Source organism: Coptis chinensis, chromosome 4 (genome assembly GCF_015680905.1).
Source record: "Coptis chinensis isolate HL-2020 chromosome 4, ASM1568090v1, whole genome shotgun sequence".
NCBI lineage: Eukaryota > Viridiplantae > Streptophyta > Magnoliopsida > Ranunculales > Ranunculaceae > Coptis > Coptis chinensis.
Window position 1 is genome coordinate 106,036,631 of NC_141459.1, and position 19,786 is coordinate 106,056,416.

General features: G+C 37.7%; 1 protein-coding gene, 1 long non-coding RNA gene and 1 pseudogene across 2 annotated transcripts; all 3 read right to left on the minus strand.

Moving 5' to 3' along the window:
- Positions 1 to 5,058: 5,058 nt before the first annotated feature.
- On the minus strand, positions 5,059 to 5,626 carry LOC147506661 (uncharacterized). Its single transcript, XR_015220844.1, has 3 exons — positions 5,540 to 5,626; positions 5,336 to 5,411; positions 5,059 to 5,155 (listed from the first exon to the last, which is right to left on the minus strand). It is a non-coding gene; the product is annotated as an uncharacterized LOC147506661 (long non-coding RNA).
- Positions 5,627 to 13,097: 7,471 nt separating this feature from the next.
- On the minus strand, positions 13,098 to 13,775 carry LOC147506662 (uncharacterized). Its single transcript, XM_086605811.1, has one exon. The coding sequence runs from the start codon at positions 13,773 to 13,775 to the stop codon at positions 13,098 to 13,100; it is 678 nt and encodes a 225-aa protein (XP_086461937.1).
- A 459-nt stretch (positions 13,776 to 14,234) lies between these two features.
- LOC147506663 (endoglucanase 3-like) lies at positions 14,235 to 17,886 on the minus strand (annotated as a pseudogene).
- Positions 17,887 to 19,786: the final 1,900 nt, after the last annotated feature.

Consider the following 19,786-nt stretch of genomic DNA (forward strand, 5'->3'; position numbering starts at 1 on the left):
CAAACCTGTATTACTAAACTCTATTATACATCACTCCTTCCGCATCTTCTTTCAAAATAATAGACAACCTCTCTTCTATAGGTCCTATATAGTACATTGTGCTTCTTACATCCATATTACATAGCTTAATTTGTTACATAGTCCGCTACTCTATTACCTTCTCTATAGATATGTTGGAAAACAATGCTCCTGAAAGAACCACAATGGCCTTTAATGGTTGGTAGCAGATATTGGCAATTCCATGGAGTAGACTCGATACCATTGATGATATTAATAGCTCGTGCAGAATCTGAATTGACTATCAGATGTTGTGTCAATGATTTCGCCGCTTGTAATCCAGCCTCAATTCCTTGCATCTCTTGGATAAGAACAAACCTATGCTTAGGCGCCCCAGTTTTACCTTGGTCCTTGGGTACATGGTAACAAATAAAAAGGAGTTGGCTTCCGTGGGTTAGGTGCGATATGCGATCCTGAAATTTAATTCGGTTTCCATTCAGATCTCGAAGAACAAGAAACGGAGATTTTTTGGGCGCTTCATTATGGAGAAAAGCTTCGGTCCTCGGTACTTAGGACCGAAGTCCGCCTCTAAGTGGTTCCATACCACATATTTATTTTCCACGTTAGCAACTTCACAAAAACAGTCCTCAGCAAATTTTAAAAAGAAACAAAAAACCAAATGTGTGGTCCGAAGTCTGTTTAGGGCCGAACTTTGGTCCTAAACGTTGAAGAACTTAAGTCCTTTACAATAACCCTTCATTATAGTATGCTACGCCGTTGGCAGCTTTTGGCGCCATCTATCGTTGTTGTGGGGTAGGGTTCGACATATCTGTGCCTCACATTTTCAGTTATAATGAAAGCTAATTTACATATCTCCCAAGTCATATAGGTTGCATGTGTTTGGTTGGTTTTACATTAGGAGGCTATGTGGATATTTGAAAATTCAAAACCAAGTTTTGAAAAATTGGATATTATTTGAAAATTTCGGATTTCAGATTCTCGATATAGCTATATCATTCGATCCGAAAAACTTATATTTATTATGAATTTTAATTTATTTGCTTTTATAATAAAAATTAATAAACTAATGACATAAAATTATAATAACAGAAAAGTAGTACTAAAATGAAAATATATTTATTTATACTATATGTTTTATAATGATAAAAATAAATTAATCAAAGCAAATAAAATTTTAATTAATAATATTTTTCAGATGGGATATACATTATCCGATATTTGATTATTTGATTTGGATATTAAAAATCAGATACAGATACTATTTTTTATATTCGTCGGCACCGACACCCCTAGTTCACATGTAAGTTTATCGAAAAGAAACGTGCTTGGTTCACATCAATCAATTCTTGAAACAATAGGCAAATGTTGGTCACAAAGCGAGTGATACTAAAACTATCCCTATACAACTGAAAAGGCTAGGTTCAACAATTGTTTCCCTAGTCAAACATACCCAAATAACCCGGGACGGACTTAGGTAGGGGCCAAGGTATATATTCAATTGAATACCATCAAACATTGAGAAAATAGTATATATATATCCTGCCCGTTATATGAACTGCACTTATACAAACTCCGAAGAAACTCCACAATGAAAAACAATGAATTATATGCTGATTTTTTGTGGAGATGTTCTTTCCACAATATAGATCATTTTTAGGAAAAAAAAATCAACACATTTGAAGATATCTAGACGTATCAAAATTCGCTTACAATATTATAAAATTATCCAACAGTCCAAATTTTTCAAATTTCAAAACAACTTTTAAAAGGGTTAAACATTTTTGTTTGGGCTGATTTTTTGTAAGTAGATAGAGAAAACTACCTTTTGGTAATGGAGTTCATTTAAGGTAGAATTCATATAACGGGCTTATATATATATACAGCCCCGCTCTTAAGCGGATGTACTTAAACGGACTTTATCTAAATATTGAAATCTCACGAAATAAAATCCACGGTCTCTCAAAACCCAAAATCTCTTTCTCGGTCTTTCTCTCTTTTATTCTCTCTCCCGTCTCTTTCGTTAGAACACTCCTCTCCCTCCTAGCACTCTCTTATAGCAAGTGCTAAACAAAAAGAGAGAGGCACAACACAAGTTTTGTCGTTATTGAAATTCTTTAAACTTATTCTCTCTTTCTTTTATCACATTCGTTTTCCTAATTCAGCATGAAACTAAGAAAGTTTTTATCAATTATAGGGACTTGGAAGTATCATATCAATGTTATTTATTATTCTTTGAGAAATTGCATCAAACTTAGGGCAACTCGTGTATCAAAATCAAGAAGTTGAACCTTAGTTTTCAATAATGTTTTGGATGCCATGTGTATTTGTTTATATCAGATTTGCACGCGTATCAGTGTGCGCAGTTGGAGGCATGCTACTGTTGTGTGGTCTATTTATACTCTACTGGGTTGACCAAGATGATGCAAGACATAGCTTTGGACATGCTGGAGGTATCTTTTATATTCAATCTTGCATTTGATGAAAGAAAAATCATGATCTATTAGTTTTTTTTCATTAAAGATATTTTTTTAAGCCTGACATATTTATCATCCTGTTATATTAACTTGTTTGCACTGTGTTTCATGACCTACTTGAGGCTTGAGCATCGGCAATTTGAAAGAAAATGGATATGGAGATGGGGTTCCCTACTTCCCTTATGCCCTCCTCATAATGGTTCCTGAGTCCTGACATCAAACTTTGATACCATTTCAATTTTCAAGTGATCATTGATTACGAACTTTACTCTGAAGGAGGCCCAACTCTCGTTAGGAAAATTATTACCGTCCGAGGCAACCAGTTTTTTTATATCTATCTTTAACAGTGTTTATTATTTGGCATTTGTAGTTTTCTGCACAAGTGAACACCTACAAGCATTTCAGTTTTTTGGTTAGGAGGTAGAGCAGAAAAGCAAGATATGTTTTGTCTGACATGTTTGAAGTTCTTGCCAGGTAATCTGAATCTTTTATCACAATCGTCACATTTTGGATTTCTTTTTTTAATTTCCATAACATATCCAACATTTTTTAATTTCCATTAACATCTCCAGTATCCGAGCCAGGTAAATTTCGTAGGTCATCATATGTTATAAATGTTAAGCGAGCAGAGGTGCTTCAGTTCCCTTTTTATCTTTTGCTTTCTGTTTTGCTAGTAGTCCAAGGTCTGTCATATATCACGAACTTCTGGTCTGCAAGGGTGTCAGAAGCTACAACTATTGAAGGTTGAAGTGGCCTCGGATTCTATGAGGGTTGTTAACATCTTGAAGAAACAAGAAAGGGAATTAAGGGATTGCGACTGCTTCATCACGCTACATCTTGTTGTTAACATTTCTTTATTTTTTGTAATCCAATGTATTTACTACAAACATTTCAACCACTTTATACTTTATATGTTACATACTTGATGAATTTAAATAATAGTTTGGCGCTGTCGGCTACTTAATACTCATATTGCTTTGTGCCTTTGTTGTTTCTATGAACTATCTTGTCCAGCTACTTTAATTCGGTTTCAAAAAGTCCGAAGTCTCTGAACTGTTGACTGTTGTTGACGAAAGTGAATTGCAGATTTGTTCAAGACTTCAGCTAGGAAGAAGGCTTCTTATATCTATTATCAACCCGGTTACTTAAGCCAATGTATGGTTTTGCTTGGTTCACATATTGAATTCCATCTGAATTACAAATTTCACATACTAGACAATGAAATTTGGATAGAGCAGCCATTTTCTGATACATCAAACTCGACTTCCAAACTGAAACATTGTATTTCTTCTTTGTAGGTATAAGCACCATCTTTTCAAATTCTAAGAAGCTATTGGTGTTTGTAATACCAGAAAAATTAAGCCATGAAACTTAGAAGCTATTATTCTAGAAATCATGTAAATCATTGAAACAAAGCTCCATGAAGATAGATCACAGGATACAGAACAAATATTTTTCCCAACTTTACCAAAAAAACACTTACAATCACTAGACTAATCACTACCTCCAAATCCAAAAACTTTACAAGTTGTTAACTGAATTGACCCTACAATCTACAGCTGACAAAAATTTGCACATCCATACAAAGGACTACAGGTAGAGGATGACTAGGGATGAAGCCCTGTCCGGCTCGCAGCACCTCCAAATCCTTTTTTCGAGCCTCTTTGTGAAGATCCATGGGAATTAATGTTGTTGGAAATGAGTATCCGGAGTTGCCGAGAAACACTAAAAGGTGGCGTATTTGATGTGGTGGTGGTGATGCGGCTTGAATCGATTGAGTTGGTTTGAACCATATATTGGCTAAGAGCAGAGAATAAGCCCGACTAGATAGAGTTCCTCTCATTCGACTAGCAGGCCTCCAATTCTGATCCGATGGCAATTGTTCAAGACATTAGATCTTGCAACATGTGTCTTTGTATTTACCCCCCTATGCCCGTTGAAAATCATTGGAAAAGATGATCCGGGTGCTTGGAGTTGAACAGTGCACGGGCGTGGTGGTGATCTTGCAACCCGGGCGTAACGGTTAGGCTGCGGCTCTAAGACGATTATGCAAGTTACTTGCACCTCCCACTTTCGACCACAAGCACCTAGTGGTCCTCGCTGAACTTGCGGGGGATGATAATGAGAAGATGTATGCACTGCTGCTGCTGGTGGCGGAAGCCCAAAAGAACTCAGAGGGAACCTAGAACTTGACTTGTTGCTAGAAGGCCAACAACCCGTTGCAATGGACTTGGAATGTGCGGGCGGCCTTGATGATCCCATTCTGCCAACAAAACCCAAGTATTCCATAAATTGCGCGAAGAGAACACATCTCAATGCATATATCAAACAGAGAAAATAATTAACATCTTTTCGAGTAGCAGATAATTTCAAACATCCTACCGAAGAATTGCTATAAAAACAAGATCAAGTCATTCAACCCCGCTAAATATAAATGTGTATTCATATATGACAAGCCTGGTAACAATGTGACTACCAAGATTTAGCACTCTGAAATGTATTCATTATATTATTAGGCCAAATGTTCGAAGAGTTTCAGATCTCCTCGGTAGAGAAGTTGTCACATAAGCTGCATTTCGGAGTGAGTGTGGGTTCTTCCATACAATAGATAGAAAAATATTCCAATTATCATCCAGATGGAAACACGAATCCATGTGCCAGCCCTGAGTTTAGGAGAAATGTTTTAGAAGTTTACATGAGATTAGACCTTACTAATTGGTAGGGTACAACACGGTACTAAATCCAAAACATTCATGGAAAATGAAGGACGCTTGCTACACATCTACAGGAAGAGAAGAAAATAAATTAAAACAACACACGACCGGAGAATAGAAAGTACTCACCCAAGATTTATCATTAAATAGACATTAACAAGAATGCACACAATGGGGAGGAGTGGAACAAATGGGCAAAGGAAACCTGTCGAAAATCCAGTCAATTATATGATCAATTCTATATTATAAGCACTTTCATGCCTGAGTTTTTAACATACATTATTCTCTTAGAACTTTAAAGTAATGCAATGCAAGATTGAATATAAAAGATACCTCCAGCATGTCCAAAGCTATGTCTTGCATCATCTTGGTCAACCTAGTAGAGTATAAATAGACCACACAACAGGAGCATGCCTCCAATCAACAAGACACCGATCTGGCGTGCAAATCTGATATAAACAAATACACATGGCATCCAAAACATTATTGAAAACTAAGGTTCAACTTCTTGATTTTGATACACGAGTTGCCCTAAGTTTGATGCAATTTCTCAAAGAATAATAAATAACATTGATATGATACTTCCAAGTCCCTATAATTGATAAAAACTTTCTTAGTTTCACGCTGAATCAGGAAAACGAATGTGATAAAAGAAAGAGAGAATAAGTTTAAAGAATTTCAATAACGACAAAACTTGTGTTGTGCCTGTCTCTTTTTGTTTAGGACTTGCTATAAGAGAGTGCTAGGAGGGAGAGGAGTGTTCTAACGAAAGAGATGGGAGAGAGAATAAAAGAGAGAAAGACCGAGAAAGAGATTTTGGGTTTTGAGAGACCGTGGATTTTATTTCGTGAGATTTCAATATTTAGATAAAGTCCGTTTAAGTACATCCGCTTAAGAGCGGGGCTGTATATATATTTCGAACCCGTCCTACGAACGGGTTGTGTTTAATGATATTGATTAGAAAAGGCTCAATTATTATTGGTTCATTAATTAATTATCATTAACATAATCTTATTTGAATTTATCATACAATGTAAATTTTTTTTTTTTAAATCAATACATACGACATATTACATATATATTGAATTTAGGAATGAATAAATAGATTAGTTTCTTTCTGATGAAATCTTGTTGTCTTTCTTGTATACTTATAATATATAAGGAGTATCCTTTTTAGTTTTTGAAAGACTCCAAACTCTCCATTCAATTAAAGCTCTTGTTAGGCTTAAAGCTCTTGTTATGTTTTCTACTTTAATGGGTCTGTTGTTGCAATTGGATCATTTTATCAAGCGACTGTGTCTTTATCCTATTTATAATCCCTACACCATATTCATTATGTACCTCAAGAAGTGCTACAATCTGCCTTCTCATCCTCATAGCATTAGAGTTAAATTAGTTGTACACAAATTTGAGTTCTGAGCAATAGTTTATGGAGACCAAGGGCATTTATGCATTGAAAAAAGCAAATATGTAAGCATCGCTGGTCTTCTATCTTCATGTCCATGTTGGTGGCATATACATCTTTTTTGCCATGGGTTAACCTGGATTACGCATACATTGAACTACAATTGCTTAAAAAACAAAGATTGAGAATCGATCTACTTTTACAACATATATTGTACTACAGAAACTCATATATGGGATTATCATTCCATTTATGACAGAGTAGTATATTTAGATATAGGAATAAGTTAATCTCTCTAGTTATGCCTGATTAATGAAAATGCATTGTTTTTTTTTTTTTTTGAAATATTTAGAGGGTTAAGGCAAACTCACACGAAGGCTTACTGATTGTCAGAATGCTCATCAACCTCAAAGGGAACCTAGCCTGTAGGCTTTCACCAATGCACCCATTTTGAGTAGACCCAACCGCCTCCACCTTGTCCATGAAGACTTACTTTCACTCCTCGGTCCACCTAGAAAATGCATTGTTGCCTAGAAGTCTAACGCCTTTTGAAGCTCGGGCTATCAAAGAGATATATGACAAGTTAGCTAAGCTAGATATATAAATAGATGCATAGGAATCAAAATGAGAAAGTTAGTTTAAGGGCATACTATATGCTAATGCTGCAATGCTTAATTAAGATTTGGTTATTTCGGTTATTTGTTTTTAATTTTTAATGTTGTGATTGGTCTAAAGTTCTAAAATTCAACTATATATTTTCTTATGACTCCAAATGCCAATAAAAAGCCAAGAAGGTGATTGTCAAACTACAACCCCATAAAACTCATGACACCATGAATTAGTGAAAATAATAACATGATCACAATGGCTTAGAGAACATACTGCAAAGATAAAGAACTGGCGAGATTCTGAGTACCCATAGAAAACCCCATTTATGTGATTTTCAACTTAATGCCAATTTGCTAACTAACACAAACAAAACAAAAGGTAAAAGAACTTAACATAACACAAAGGTAAAGAATCTGCGATTTACAATAGTAATTAATCATCAAACATTTAACTGTTTGATTTCAACGGTCGCAAAGGTGTCACAAAGTTTGCTACTAATAAAAAGGAGAGAATTGGAAGAATTTGATCGATGTTAACTACGAATATAAACCTTTAGTTACACATTAATACAATGTGTTTATTACAATTTGATATATTCTATGCACTCCTCAGCAACTTACTTTTGGAATCTTCATTAGTTTGTCTAAAATATCATAACGCAGAGTTGAATCACAAAAAACTAAACATAAATATACAATTAGCAAATTTAGAAGTTATCAATCTCAACTTTCTGATGTCAATTAATGAGAACAAATCATTAGGAATAAAAACGGGCATAAAGACTTTTTTGTTTTTAAAAATTAAGCTAGGGTTAGGCAGACCCCCACCTGTATTGATTCAACCGTTTCGTACATATATTTGTCCACTTACATCCTCATTTACAATACATTGTAGTCTATGATCTAGTGGAGGGACAAACTGTACAACAAAATTAGTTGCATCATGATGTGAAGCTAAGTAGTCCGCTGCTCGGTTCACTTCTCTATAGACATGGGAGAAGGATAGAAAAGTGAACTCCGATCGTTTCATATCTATAGCTTTGATCATGTCCATGCAGAACCAAGGAGGTTTCTCCAACTTGTTGATGGCATTCACAGCTCTCAGAGAGTCGATTCGACCTCCACTTCCTTATAGCCTTTGCGATACATCTCAGGTAGGCATATGTTGATAGCTTTGATTTCACGAAATAGCACCGGCGCCATGCCTCCATGCCATCTGAATCCTGCTAACACATGACCCTCTTTGTCTCGATAACTCCGCCATGTCCCCGCTCCCCTTCGCTTCATCGCACCATCGGTATTGGCCTTCACTTTCCTGCCATTTGGACCCCTCCATACACATTCTACTTGCCTTTGTATCATATATTTGGGGTCGATGTTAAGCTCACAAAGCAATTCTAACTCTTGCAGTATCCTTGACTGCCGGGCCTTAAGACTTGCAGGTAATTCCTTGTGTCTCGCATCATCTTCTCATAAAGGTTTTGGGCTGTCCCGGCAGCATCTTTGAAATCTTCTATCGTTCCTTTCCTTCCATAGGTATGCGGCTTCTTTGCACAGAAAAAGACCTTGTAGATCTCCCCTAGCTCCTCCTCTTTGCAAATCACGAAGGATAGGCGACCACTCCCTATTTGTCGTGGCGGTTATCTCGTGGCTGATGCCGAAGCAGTCGCTTGACTCTAGCTATGACTTCCTCGAGTATACACATTCAAAAACAAATGCCACGAGAATTGGCGGCTATTGTTGCATATAGGCAAAGAACCCGAAGTTTGGAGGATTTTCACGGTAATGAAGTCCGTCTGGGTGGGAAGACTTTGGGAGAACAGCTGCCATGTAGAGAAAGAGTGTCTAGGCATCACCCACTTACCCCACACCAACTTATGCCATCTCATCTTTCCCTTCTCACGGTGGCGGTGCACGTGCAGCGTGTGTGAGGTGAATGGTGTCCACTTTCGAGTCGCGGTGTCCACACTATATGATGCGTGGCGAGATGTTTGTTGATGTCCACCTCTTGGATCACCGCCTTTAAGGTTTGAGATTGCATCTGATTGACTGCATCAGTCCATTCCCCATTAGAAATGATAACACTGACCTTAGCATCTAGTGGAAAATCCCATTCTGCCTTTGCTTCAGTGTCTTCGAGTAGCGGTGATCTTGAGCACCAAATGTCGATACACGCCAGGCGTTTCTTCCCCTTTGCAATGGAATATCGATGAGTTTCTTGGCTGTGGTTCTATTATTCAAAATACTTCGCCATGTCGAGCGGTCTCGAGGCACTCTCATAGTCCAAAAAAGTTGGACTTGATGTGTTGTTTCCAAATCCAATCTACCCGGATGGTGTCTTCTTTAGAGATTATTTTGAAAATCAGCCCACAATCGCTCCCGCGTTCCATCTATGAACATTCATAATTCCCAGCCCACCTTCTTCCTTTGATTGACAAAGCGCGGCTCCGGCTTCTTTGGTGCAACCCTTTTCTATTATTTGTGCGGTCAAAGGAATTTTGCACAAATACTTTCCACTTGCTCGAGAATCGTCTTGGGCGGAATGAAGGTTCTTGCCCAATATGTGTGAAATGATAGCGGGATGGACTTTTATCACTGTGTCGACCGCATGAGATAAAACTCTTGATTTCCAATTGGTAATCTTGCGTGTGATCTTCTCTACCAGAGGTTGGCATTCCTTGATACCCAATCGGGCGGAGATGAGGGGAAGGCCGAGGTATTTCACTGGGGGTTTGATCAAGTCAACCTCTAAAATGTTAGCCAGAGCACTCGCCTCTTGGTCATTTAAACCTCCCACAAGTAGAGTTGTCTTGTGCTTGTTGATCTGTAACCCAGTAGCCTTTCCAAAAATTTCCAGACAGTCTTTCATGGCTTGCATGGACGCACCCTCACCCTTACAGAACAGAAGAACATCATCTGCGAAAGCCAAGTGAGACAGCTTCACCTTTTTGCATTTGGAATGGTACTGGATAAGCCGATTGTTGAGCCTGTCTTGAATCACACAACTCAGGATCTCCATAACAAGGACAAATAAATATGGAGATAATGGATCTCCTTGTCTGACACCTCTGCCACCCTTAAAATATCCTTCCGGCGCACCATTAATCATGACAGAATAGGAAGGGGAGGAAATGCACATTTCGATCCACTGACACATATTGTCTGGAAATCCGAAGGTCCTGATCATTGCCTTGATAGACTCCCAACTGACCATATCAAAAGCTTTCCGAATGTCCAATTTAATGGTACATCTAGGAGTGCTATGCTTCCTGTCATATCCTCGGAGGAGCTCATGGGAAAGCGAGAATGTTGTCTTGAATGGATCTCGCGGGAATGAAAGGCGATTGGTTAAATTTGAATCGGATCATCAATAACTAGCTTAATCCTATTTGCTATAACCTTAGAGATACATTTATACACAGTATTACACAAGGCTATAGGCCTAAAGTCTTCAACTGCATTGGGATTATTGACTTTAGGAATAAGACATAAGAAAGTGGCGTTTATTCCTCTAGGAAAAATCCGTTTGCGAAAGGCATTAAGGATAGCTAGAGTGAAATCATGCCCAACTACAATCCAGCACTTCTTAAAGAAAGTGGGGGTGAACCCATCCGGCCCAGGAGCTGTATTTTCCTTCATTTCAAAGAGTCTTTGCTTTTGACTTCACCGGTATTTGTAACCTCCTCTTCCAGGATAGTCTTCATATGTTCAGAGATGGTGTTTCGGACTTGCAACTGATTGAAGAAGTTCTCTCCGCTTATCTCCGGTGCCTCAGTGCCTAGTATAGAGGTGTAGTAATCGATGATGGTTTTGGTCACCGCCGTGTGTCCAGTGATAGTATTCCCTTGAGCATTCTGGAGAGACCATATCCCTGCTCTGGCCTTCTTTTCTTCTAAGGATTTAAAGAAGAAAGCTGTGCATTTATCTCCTTCTAACATCCATTCACTATCTTGCTTGGTTTTGATCTCAGAGATTTCCATACCTGCCAGTTCTCCATATCTTTGCAATGCTATATGTTCCTTCTGTCCCAGGTAAGGGTCCCATGGCTTTGATTGGAGCTGTCTCTGGATGTCATATAGGTCCTCTCTGGCCTGCTGAACTCTGCCATGGATGTTTGAGAAGTTATTCCTAGCCCACGGCTTTATCCTCTCCTTCAGAAGCTTAAGTTTTTGCATTAGAACATACATAGGGTTGGAGAAAATAGGTTTCTGCCACACTTCTTTCAGCATGGAGTGGAACTGTGGCTGCTCAAGCCAAGAATTCTTGAATCTAAAAGGCGTCGCCTTCCTCTCTGCGTCATCCCAAGATAGGAGGATAGGCGAGTGGTCAGAAACACCGTGAGGCAGAAATTCTGCTTTGGAATTAGGGAAACCCTTTACCAAATATTTGTTCACCAGACATCGGTCAATTTTGCTCATGATTCTGCCTTGGCCCTTCACCTTGTTGTGCCATGTGTAGAAGAAGCCCCCGAATCTCAGGTCAATTAGTTCTGCTTTGAGCAGGCAGTCCACAAAATCCTCCGCTTCTCTTGGGTGCATTGGACGCCCACCCTTTCGTTCCTCGCTTTGGTGATGTTGTTGAAATCTCCTGCTGCGCACCAAGGCAAGTTCAGTGAACTCTTTATGTCAATTAAATCTCTCCATAAAAGCTGCCTGAGATTTTTGGAATTTCTGGCATACACTGCAGTTAAAAAGAACTCTTCATTATTGGGTTTGTATCTCCCCTTACAGTGTATGAACTGATCAGATTCGCTATCTTGTTGATATCCATCAAGTACGGATCCCAGCAAATCCAAATACGGCCAGAAGGATCTTTACTGTAGTTATTCGTGTGCTCCCATAAAGGGCAGCATGTGTTTCTGACGTAGTCATATCTGTCTTGCCGAACTTTGGTTTCTAGCAAGCAAAAAACGCTTATTTTTTTCTCTATTCTGACCTTGTTTATTTCTCTCGCTCTCGCAACATCATTTGCACCTCTAACGTTCCAGAAGCATATAGGTGTCATCATCTATGATTCCGGTTCTTGGAGCCTTTAGGTCTGCCCCTACTCTTCTTACCACTATTGTTATTTCTTGACTTGGTTCTTACGCTTTACCAACATCAGTTCTGCTCTTGCCACCTTGTTTCCCAGATCTAGTTGTAACCCCAGATGGTATTTCAACCGTCGGTGTAGCAGGTTCAACAGCTGTTCTGTTATCTACCTGGACACGATCATGGAAATGCTTTCAGTCTCCACTTCCGAGATTTCTGATTCCTCAGAGTCTTGTATAGCTGTCAAGAGATGGAATCTACTTGCTTCCAGGTTGTACATATGACTCTCTTCTAGTGCCATGACCGAGTAACAAGGTTCGACATGATTTGTTTCTTGTCCTTGGGCTTCTCTGTTCCTACTTTCTTCCTGTTGTCCAGTGTACACTATCATCGAGGAATCCAAGTTGTCATTCCCCGGAATATCTTCGCTCTCCAGAGCATTCTGGCCAGCCTCCACTTGTTCTTCCTGAGTTTCTACATCGGTGGTTGTATAAGGCTTGTTTTGGTATCGAGTTACTAGTGGCGGTGGCGTTCTTGGTCTCCACTCCTGTGCTCTCTTGCTTCTTTTTAGTCTTCTTTTCTGGCTTCTGGACATTCTATTCCTATCCAGCTGCGGTTCCTGTTCGTCTGGTTCATTGCCTCCTTCTTGTTCCTTGTTTGCATTCTCTGTGGTAGTTTGTGGCATTGAGGCTTGTTCCTTAGCTGTATTCCTACATTCAGCGACTAAGTGCCCCCACACTTGCGGTTATTCTGAGAACAGGGATCGATCAAATTGGATTTTCTGCGGGAACTCAATCCCTAGTTGGGGCACTTCTACAAATATTTGATCCGGGATTGAGAGGCTAAGTCTATATCAACAGAGGGCCGGCATAATATCCATTCGTTCTTTCCAACGAGTTCAAGTCAACACGAATCGGACAACCAAGACCTCGTCCCATACTCATGAGTATTTCAACTTCCCAGTACTCAAAAGGCAGTCCTGGGAATTTAACCCACACATACGCAGATGTTTGTCTATGGGTATCTATATTAAAGTTAGGTGTCCATTTGGTGAATCTAACCAATTGTCCCTGCAAAAACCAAGGACCACCAAAGAAAATGCGATTATAGTCTTCCTCATTAGAGAATCTGAACAAGACATATCCTTTCCCCAGGGGTGAAAGTTTGAATGTAGCAGACAATCCCCACTCAGCGCTAACTGCCGATCTGATGTTGTCTATGTTCAGGGATCTTGCATCCAGCCTGGTGATTAAAGCATACTTACAAGCTTCTATGCCTTTTTCCACCGCAGCTCTGGAGATTGTAATAGCCGGCTTATCTCCTTTGCGTGTTGGATGTGGAAGATTAGAGATGTTCACAGTTTGCTTCATCCTACCTCGAGCTATATCAGCATACGAGTCTCTGGTGGGTGCTCTATTGTTTCTGAGCTCTCCCTGTCTAGATGTTTCCGCTCCATCCACCTCTGAAGACCTTGAGAACCTTACTTGATGTCGGCCTGTATTGAATCCAACTGGGACCGAAGCCATCGAACTCAAGAAATCAAACCCGAAGGGAAAAAAGATTTGTCGACTCTGAACTCTCTCGTACCCGGAGGAGGATTTTACCGAAGAATCAAAAGAAAGGAAGAGAAGGAGAAATTCTTCCAGCTTTGAACTCGCACTGTAGACAGCGGAGGATTTTACCAAAAGAGGGAAAAAAAAGGCGCTAGAATAGGATAAGAAACTTGGAGAAGGGTTTTTGTTTACTAAACTAGGAAAGAAACGAGGTATCGGATCAGGGAGCTATATTACGTTATCTCACTACCTGTCTCACCTAGAGCTGTCCCCATTGTTTGAATCCAGTATTCTGTTTACTAAAGCTCTTGATGTTGAGCAACACCGCGAAGAGTCTGGTGTAAAACTTTCTACATAATCATATTATAAATTAGAAGTTACATAATCATATTATAAATTAGAAGTGAGATATTAAACTACAACATCATCAAGACCACTATCAATGATGAATTCAGTACTTCTGTCAACTAAATGCTTGATGGTTTTCAAGGCCAATAGTTATGATTCTGTAACAAAGGACTCTAATTCCACAAAATGCAAGATCCCACTTCCCAGATCTACCAAATAAGCACTAACAACAACCCAAAAGGCAAATTGACAAAGTGCCACTTTTTAAAACTTAAACTGACTTGTTATTCTGATCTGGACCACCGACAACAGCACCAATCAAGATGTTAGGATTAGGATTAGATGAATAGAAAAATGGATGAAATCCACCATCGTATCCTATAGTTTGTGGGTGGCTTATTAAGGAGGGCAAAGAGGATCCCCTGTGGTGAATTCTCCGTGGGAAGTCTGGTCCATAACCTACCATATATGACATCCTTAAGGGGTTCTCACCAAGAATATAGTCAACTTGCACATGACATAACAATGGTTAGTCTTAACTTCATGCACCAAGTACCAATAATATGTATACAGGCGTTTGCGTATGCCTTCTTTACGTATACACAAACATATGTAAGTACAACATGCCTGCCTCTTTGCTAGGTTCCTTAGGGTGCTTGGTGTGACCAACATGTTCCCACAATTAAAAGTTAAGTCTTGTGAGAGCATGTATTTTGCATATGTATCGAGTAAGAAGGTTATTGATGTAACATATTGAAGATTGCTTTGACTTAATTTGTACATGAGACCCCCTGCAATTCAGATTATTTTATCATTAGCTAGTTATTGGATGGAAATTACTAAGAGCAATGGACTACATATAACTTGTTTTAAGGGCCTATGTTCTCTCTTGAAGAACAATAATTACACCTTGTTTCGATTTTTTTTGCTCCATTGTTTTGGTCTCTAAGTGCCAAACTTGTATTAGTTTTGAATTGTTGGAACCATTTTAGTGGTATCGAAAGATCGGTGATGTTCAATCCGGTTTCCAAATTGTGATAATGCAATGACCTTTTATACCTCGATGTATTGTGTGCTTGTGGAGGGAGAGTTGGTAGAATTTTGCACATGAAATCTTAAACTTTGCGGTTTGTATTGCCCAAAGGACTTGTCCTTACTCAACAAAGCTCGGTAAATCCAATCAAAAAAATATGAAAACTGTTAGATCGATGAATCTTTAGCAAGCTTCCTATTAAGACACATTTCACTTTCATATCACAACAGTATGTATGATATGTTTTTCTATTTTTCTTGAAATTTACTCTTGATAGAAGAACACTTCCTCCAGCAAATTTGTTATCCCAATTGAAGATATCAGTTCCGTCAATACCCCCTAATGATTTCAATAGATTGAGATAAGAAACATCATTTGTTGCCCTTAGCAGCAAAGCAGCTCCCCATATTAGCTCATCCACGGTAATTTAAACAATCAAAAATGTTAACCACAAAAGAATAATCGTTTATGCTTCAAAGAAAAGTGGTAATATATTGTTATTTACGTTGGGATTTTAACCATTTGTAATAGAAATAAGATCATTTTTTCAGTTAGTGCCCCTTTACTAAATGTTGATGTTAAAAGTTCTTTCTTTTAGACCATATGCCTTTAGTGGAATGAAAATTTAAACAATTACCGATATAAATATTGACAAAATATTTTAAATACATATAAACTTCTTACCTTGTATCGAATATGAGTAGTAAAAGCGGGTACAATTTGAACCAAGTGAGTCACTATATGCACCTCTGTATTGCAAATGCGACTCTGAAAACAGAGTAGAGACACTTGAACTGTGTCCATGTCCTCTCGGCGCTCCAACACTTGTGATCAACATTAGGATCACCAACTCCTACATAAAGCTTGCTTGGAGTAGCTGTACCACACTTGAGAAGGTAGTCTGTTGACCACCGAATGGCACTCGTGATTTTAAGCAATAAGCACTGAATGCATGATATTACTAAGGGAGAAGTAAACAAAAACAGCAACACAATGATGATATGCGTGTGCAGCCAAGCCATCGGATATTCGGAATTGGACCTCCATGTGAGTTCTTGATCACGGGGAAGGTTTTCGGACCTTTGGCCCTGAAAAATAAGATAGCTTTGGATAGAGCATCCTCGTAGTTGGGATGCCCATCAATCTAAACACCAAAGAAGAAAACAAATAAACCAAAGAAGAAAACAAATAAAAGTAGGAAGAAGAGAGACTTGGAAGTTCCCCTTCTTCCCTCATCCATTGGTAATATAGTTTTTTTCCCGCTAAATAGGTAATACAATTAGTACTTTAGGTACATAGCAGGATCCAACTATGATGTTTGTATATAGAAAAGTTGGGAATCCCAATCACTAACGCAAAATCAGGTTTTTTACTCAAAAGCATCCTTTCTCTTGGGTTTGCAACTATTCTTATTAATGGATGAAATGTTAATCAAGCAACCTCTTTAATCCACCCCAAGTTGGTAAAAACATATAAATGTTTCATGTGCTCATGCACCAAGTTTCATAGGTCACTGGACATTGCACAGTCTCCTTATACTACTGTATAGAGTCAATGTTGAATATAGAACCACCCAAGGATCTTTAAGAGTTTCAGTAGCGACCATATGGTTCTTAGCAATAAGGATTAACAATTGGAAACCAATTACATCAATCTAAACCTTGTTAAGTACAAAAAGCAGCAAGCCGGCCATATGGTTCTTGGCAATAAGGACTAACAATGGAAAGCCAAGTACATCAATTCTGAAGAGCTATGGTACCTTAATTTTCTACTGTTGAAATGAAGCAGTTAGATTGATCAAAGAACGTCCTACGTGGGCTTTCAACCCCGTTCAAAGGGCCTTCTTTAACAGTTATTTAATGTATATGATTAATGCACGGTTTATTTATTGGGTGTTGGGTACCTCCTAGTCCTAATACTTCTAATGGAATTGCTCTTGATCACTAACTGATGTATCCGCAGATAATGTTGAAACTCAATAACATGAGTCAACCACTTCCACATATAGTAGTTAATACCTTCCACCATCTCCAAACCATATGGGTGGTGCAATGGACACATCCCACAATATTGTGTTTAACATTTTACATATATACAAAAAGAATAAAATAATAATAATAATAATAAATGATAGGCCTAACTTAATGCATTTTAATAACATGGGCTAAATGTCTATCATAAACTCATAGGTTCAAAAAGCTGACCTGATTCATTTGCATTGAATGAGAACGACACTTCATAATCTTCCTTTGCCATTGCACCCCATGGATCAATAGAATTGAATTTCAAAGAAATCTTATGTAGTAATAGTTTCTCCTTCTTATCTCTTCTTGACAATTACCTACATTCTCAAATTAAAAATTTGCTAACGGTGTTATGCACCCATTCTTCTAATTTTTATTCTGGAAATTGCTAAAATGCGTAACCAATCAGTACCCATTCTTCTACTATTTAGCCAGAACAGTGATCATTTGTCTTGATCAATACTATTTGGGGTCAAAAGTATCATATCAAAAACTATAACCAATTTTCTTTAAAAAATACTTTTGCGTACATGCATCAAAACCTTCCCAACCTGCTATTGACAATACCAAATGTCCACTCCACTAATAAATACCCAACTCTTCATTTGGATGCATGCCTATACAAAGACCAACTGACCTCAAAGCAAAAGGTATTAAACTCGCTTTTATGACCTCCCATGTATTAGACTCAGTTACAACATCAGAGATTTGTTTTGCAATTTAGAAACATATAAATGATCCAGAAAAAGGCAGGGGAAACATCACTACAACAAATAAAGAGTCATCAATGTAATGCATTTAAAAACCAAAATTTACCCGGGCTAAGCAATTGCGTGGTCATTTGCATTTACAATCTTCATTCTTGGAATAAAACCTTCTTGAGAGAGCATAAATTAGTGGTGCGGTGATAGGGAACACCTCCGTGAGTAGAAATAAGCTCCCATTATGTCCTTTCAAATTAATTGTAGATAGTAGGTTTCTTGACTGCAAGATATGCACACAAAAATCTAAGCATGAAGAACACTGCCTTCCAATGGTAGCTTACAAACTATACTTGTAATATGGTGTCTCAGGTCAAAGGCGTGTAAAATACTGATTTTGGTATTCGTCAATGATTCCTCTAGCAAAAGTAACATATTGTTTTAGCAAATCTATTCAGTCGAGGCTATGGTTTTTAAATTACTATAATTTGTAGTGTTTATCAATAAAATGACCAAAAAGTGAATTTTCTCGATAGATTATCAAGAAATAAGCAAACTCTATCTTACCTATCTTATAACAATTTAGCAATGTTTATTAGCTTAAGGAAACAAAAAACTCTAACATAACAATAAGAGAAATGTTTAATTATAAAGGACCAAGTTAATATGTAACTTACGACTTAAAGGATCACCTCAAGGAAAGCTAGGTTCCTTTCCATTGCTTTGAAGTGTACCAATTGATCAAGATCGACTTAGTATTGACTACCTGAAAACCACATTATGACAGAAAATCATGAGAAGAAAAATATATAAAATTTATTCCATTTATAAAAAAAAAGGAAAACAAAGGATAAAATAGGATTATAAGATTATGAATCTATCATTACTTTTTGTATGCAAAAAAAAAAAAATTAAGTTCCTCAAGAAAAGCTGAAATATTAAAAGGCGCAATCACCAAGCAAGCACTCTATTGAAAAAGATAATTGAATAAAAATAACTAAGCAAGAAGAAACTTGTATGAATGGAAACTAATTTCTTAGCACAGCTAGCTAGGTAATCAAAGTGAACCAAATACAACAAATGTGGGCAATATATATCTGAAATTGGGCGTAGCTAAGAAAAAAAAATCCAGCCACATAACCGATAGAATGACTCAAACAATTATATGAATGTGCACTCTTTGGAAAAAAAATGAACTACATACTTAGGTGTATTAGGACTGAAGTAGAGAAACATTAGAAAAACCACATCACCATTGTTTTAATGACAATGACAGATAATATTCGCATCTGAAATTCATCCATTTAGATAAAGAGATAATTTGGCCTACAAAAGGGAAATGCTACAACATAATAAATCAGTAACCTACCGTTAACAAAAGAAGTTTAGAATTGCATCTTAAAACCTTATCGGTTGCAACAGATCAGCTGCAAAAGAAAGGGTCAAGGGTAAAACAATATAATATAGATTGGTTATGTAAATATCTAAGGCCTAATTAATCACAATACAATAAGCTACCAGTAACAAAATAAGTTTTGAACCCATTCAAATAATTGATATACGCTATCATAAGATGGAAAAAAGAAAATTAGAAACTTCTGGATGTACTTTTAGAAAATCAAAAGGTTTTCTTGGGCAACCAAAATCTCCTAAGATAGAAAATAATAGCAAAAGTTTCTAGGGATATTGTTTACATTAGACTTTGACAATCATTCGGGAAAGAAGCCGTGGAATCAATTCAAGTTGATCATACATGTTAACTTCTTAATGTGCATAGTGAGAGATTCAATGTAATCTAGTGCATTAGTCCAAATTTATTTATTTCATAACCTATACAAACAACTTAGCAACTTAACATGTTCCTAATATTACCATACC

Coding starts and splice junctions, on each gene's coding strand:
- LOC147506662 (XM_086605811.1), bottom strand. CDS start 13,775: ATGGCTTCGGTCCCAGTTGGATTCAATACAGGCCGACATCAAGTAAGG.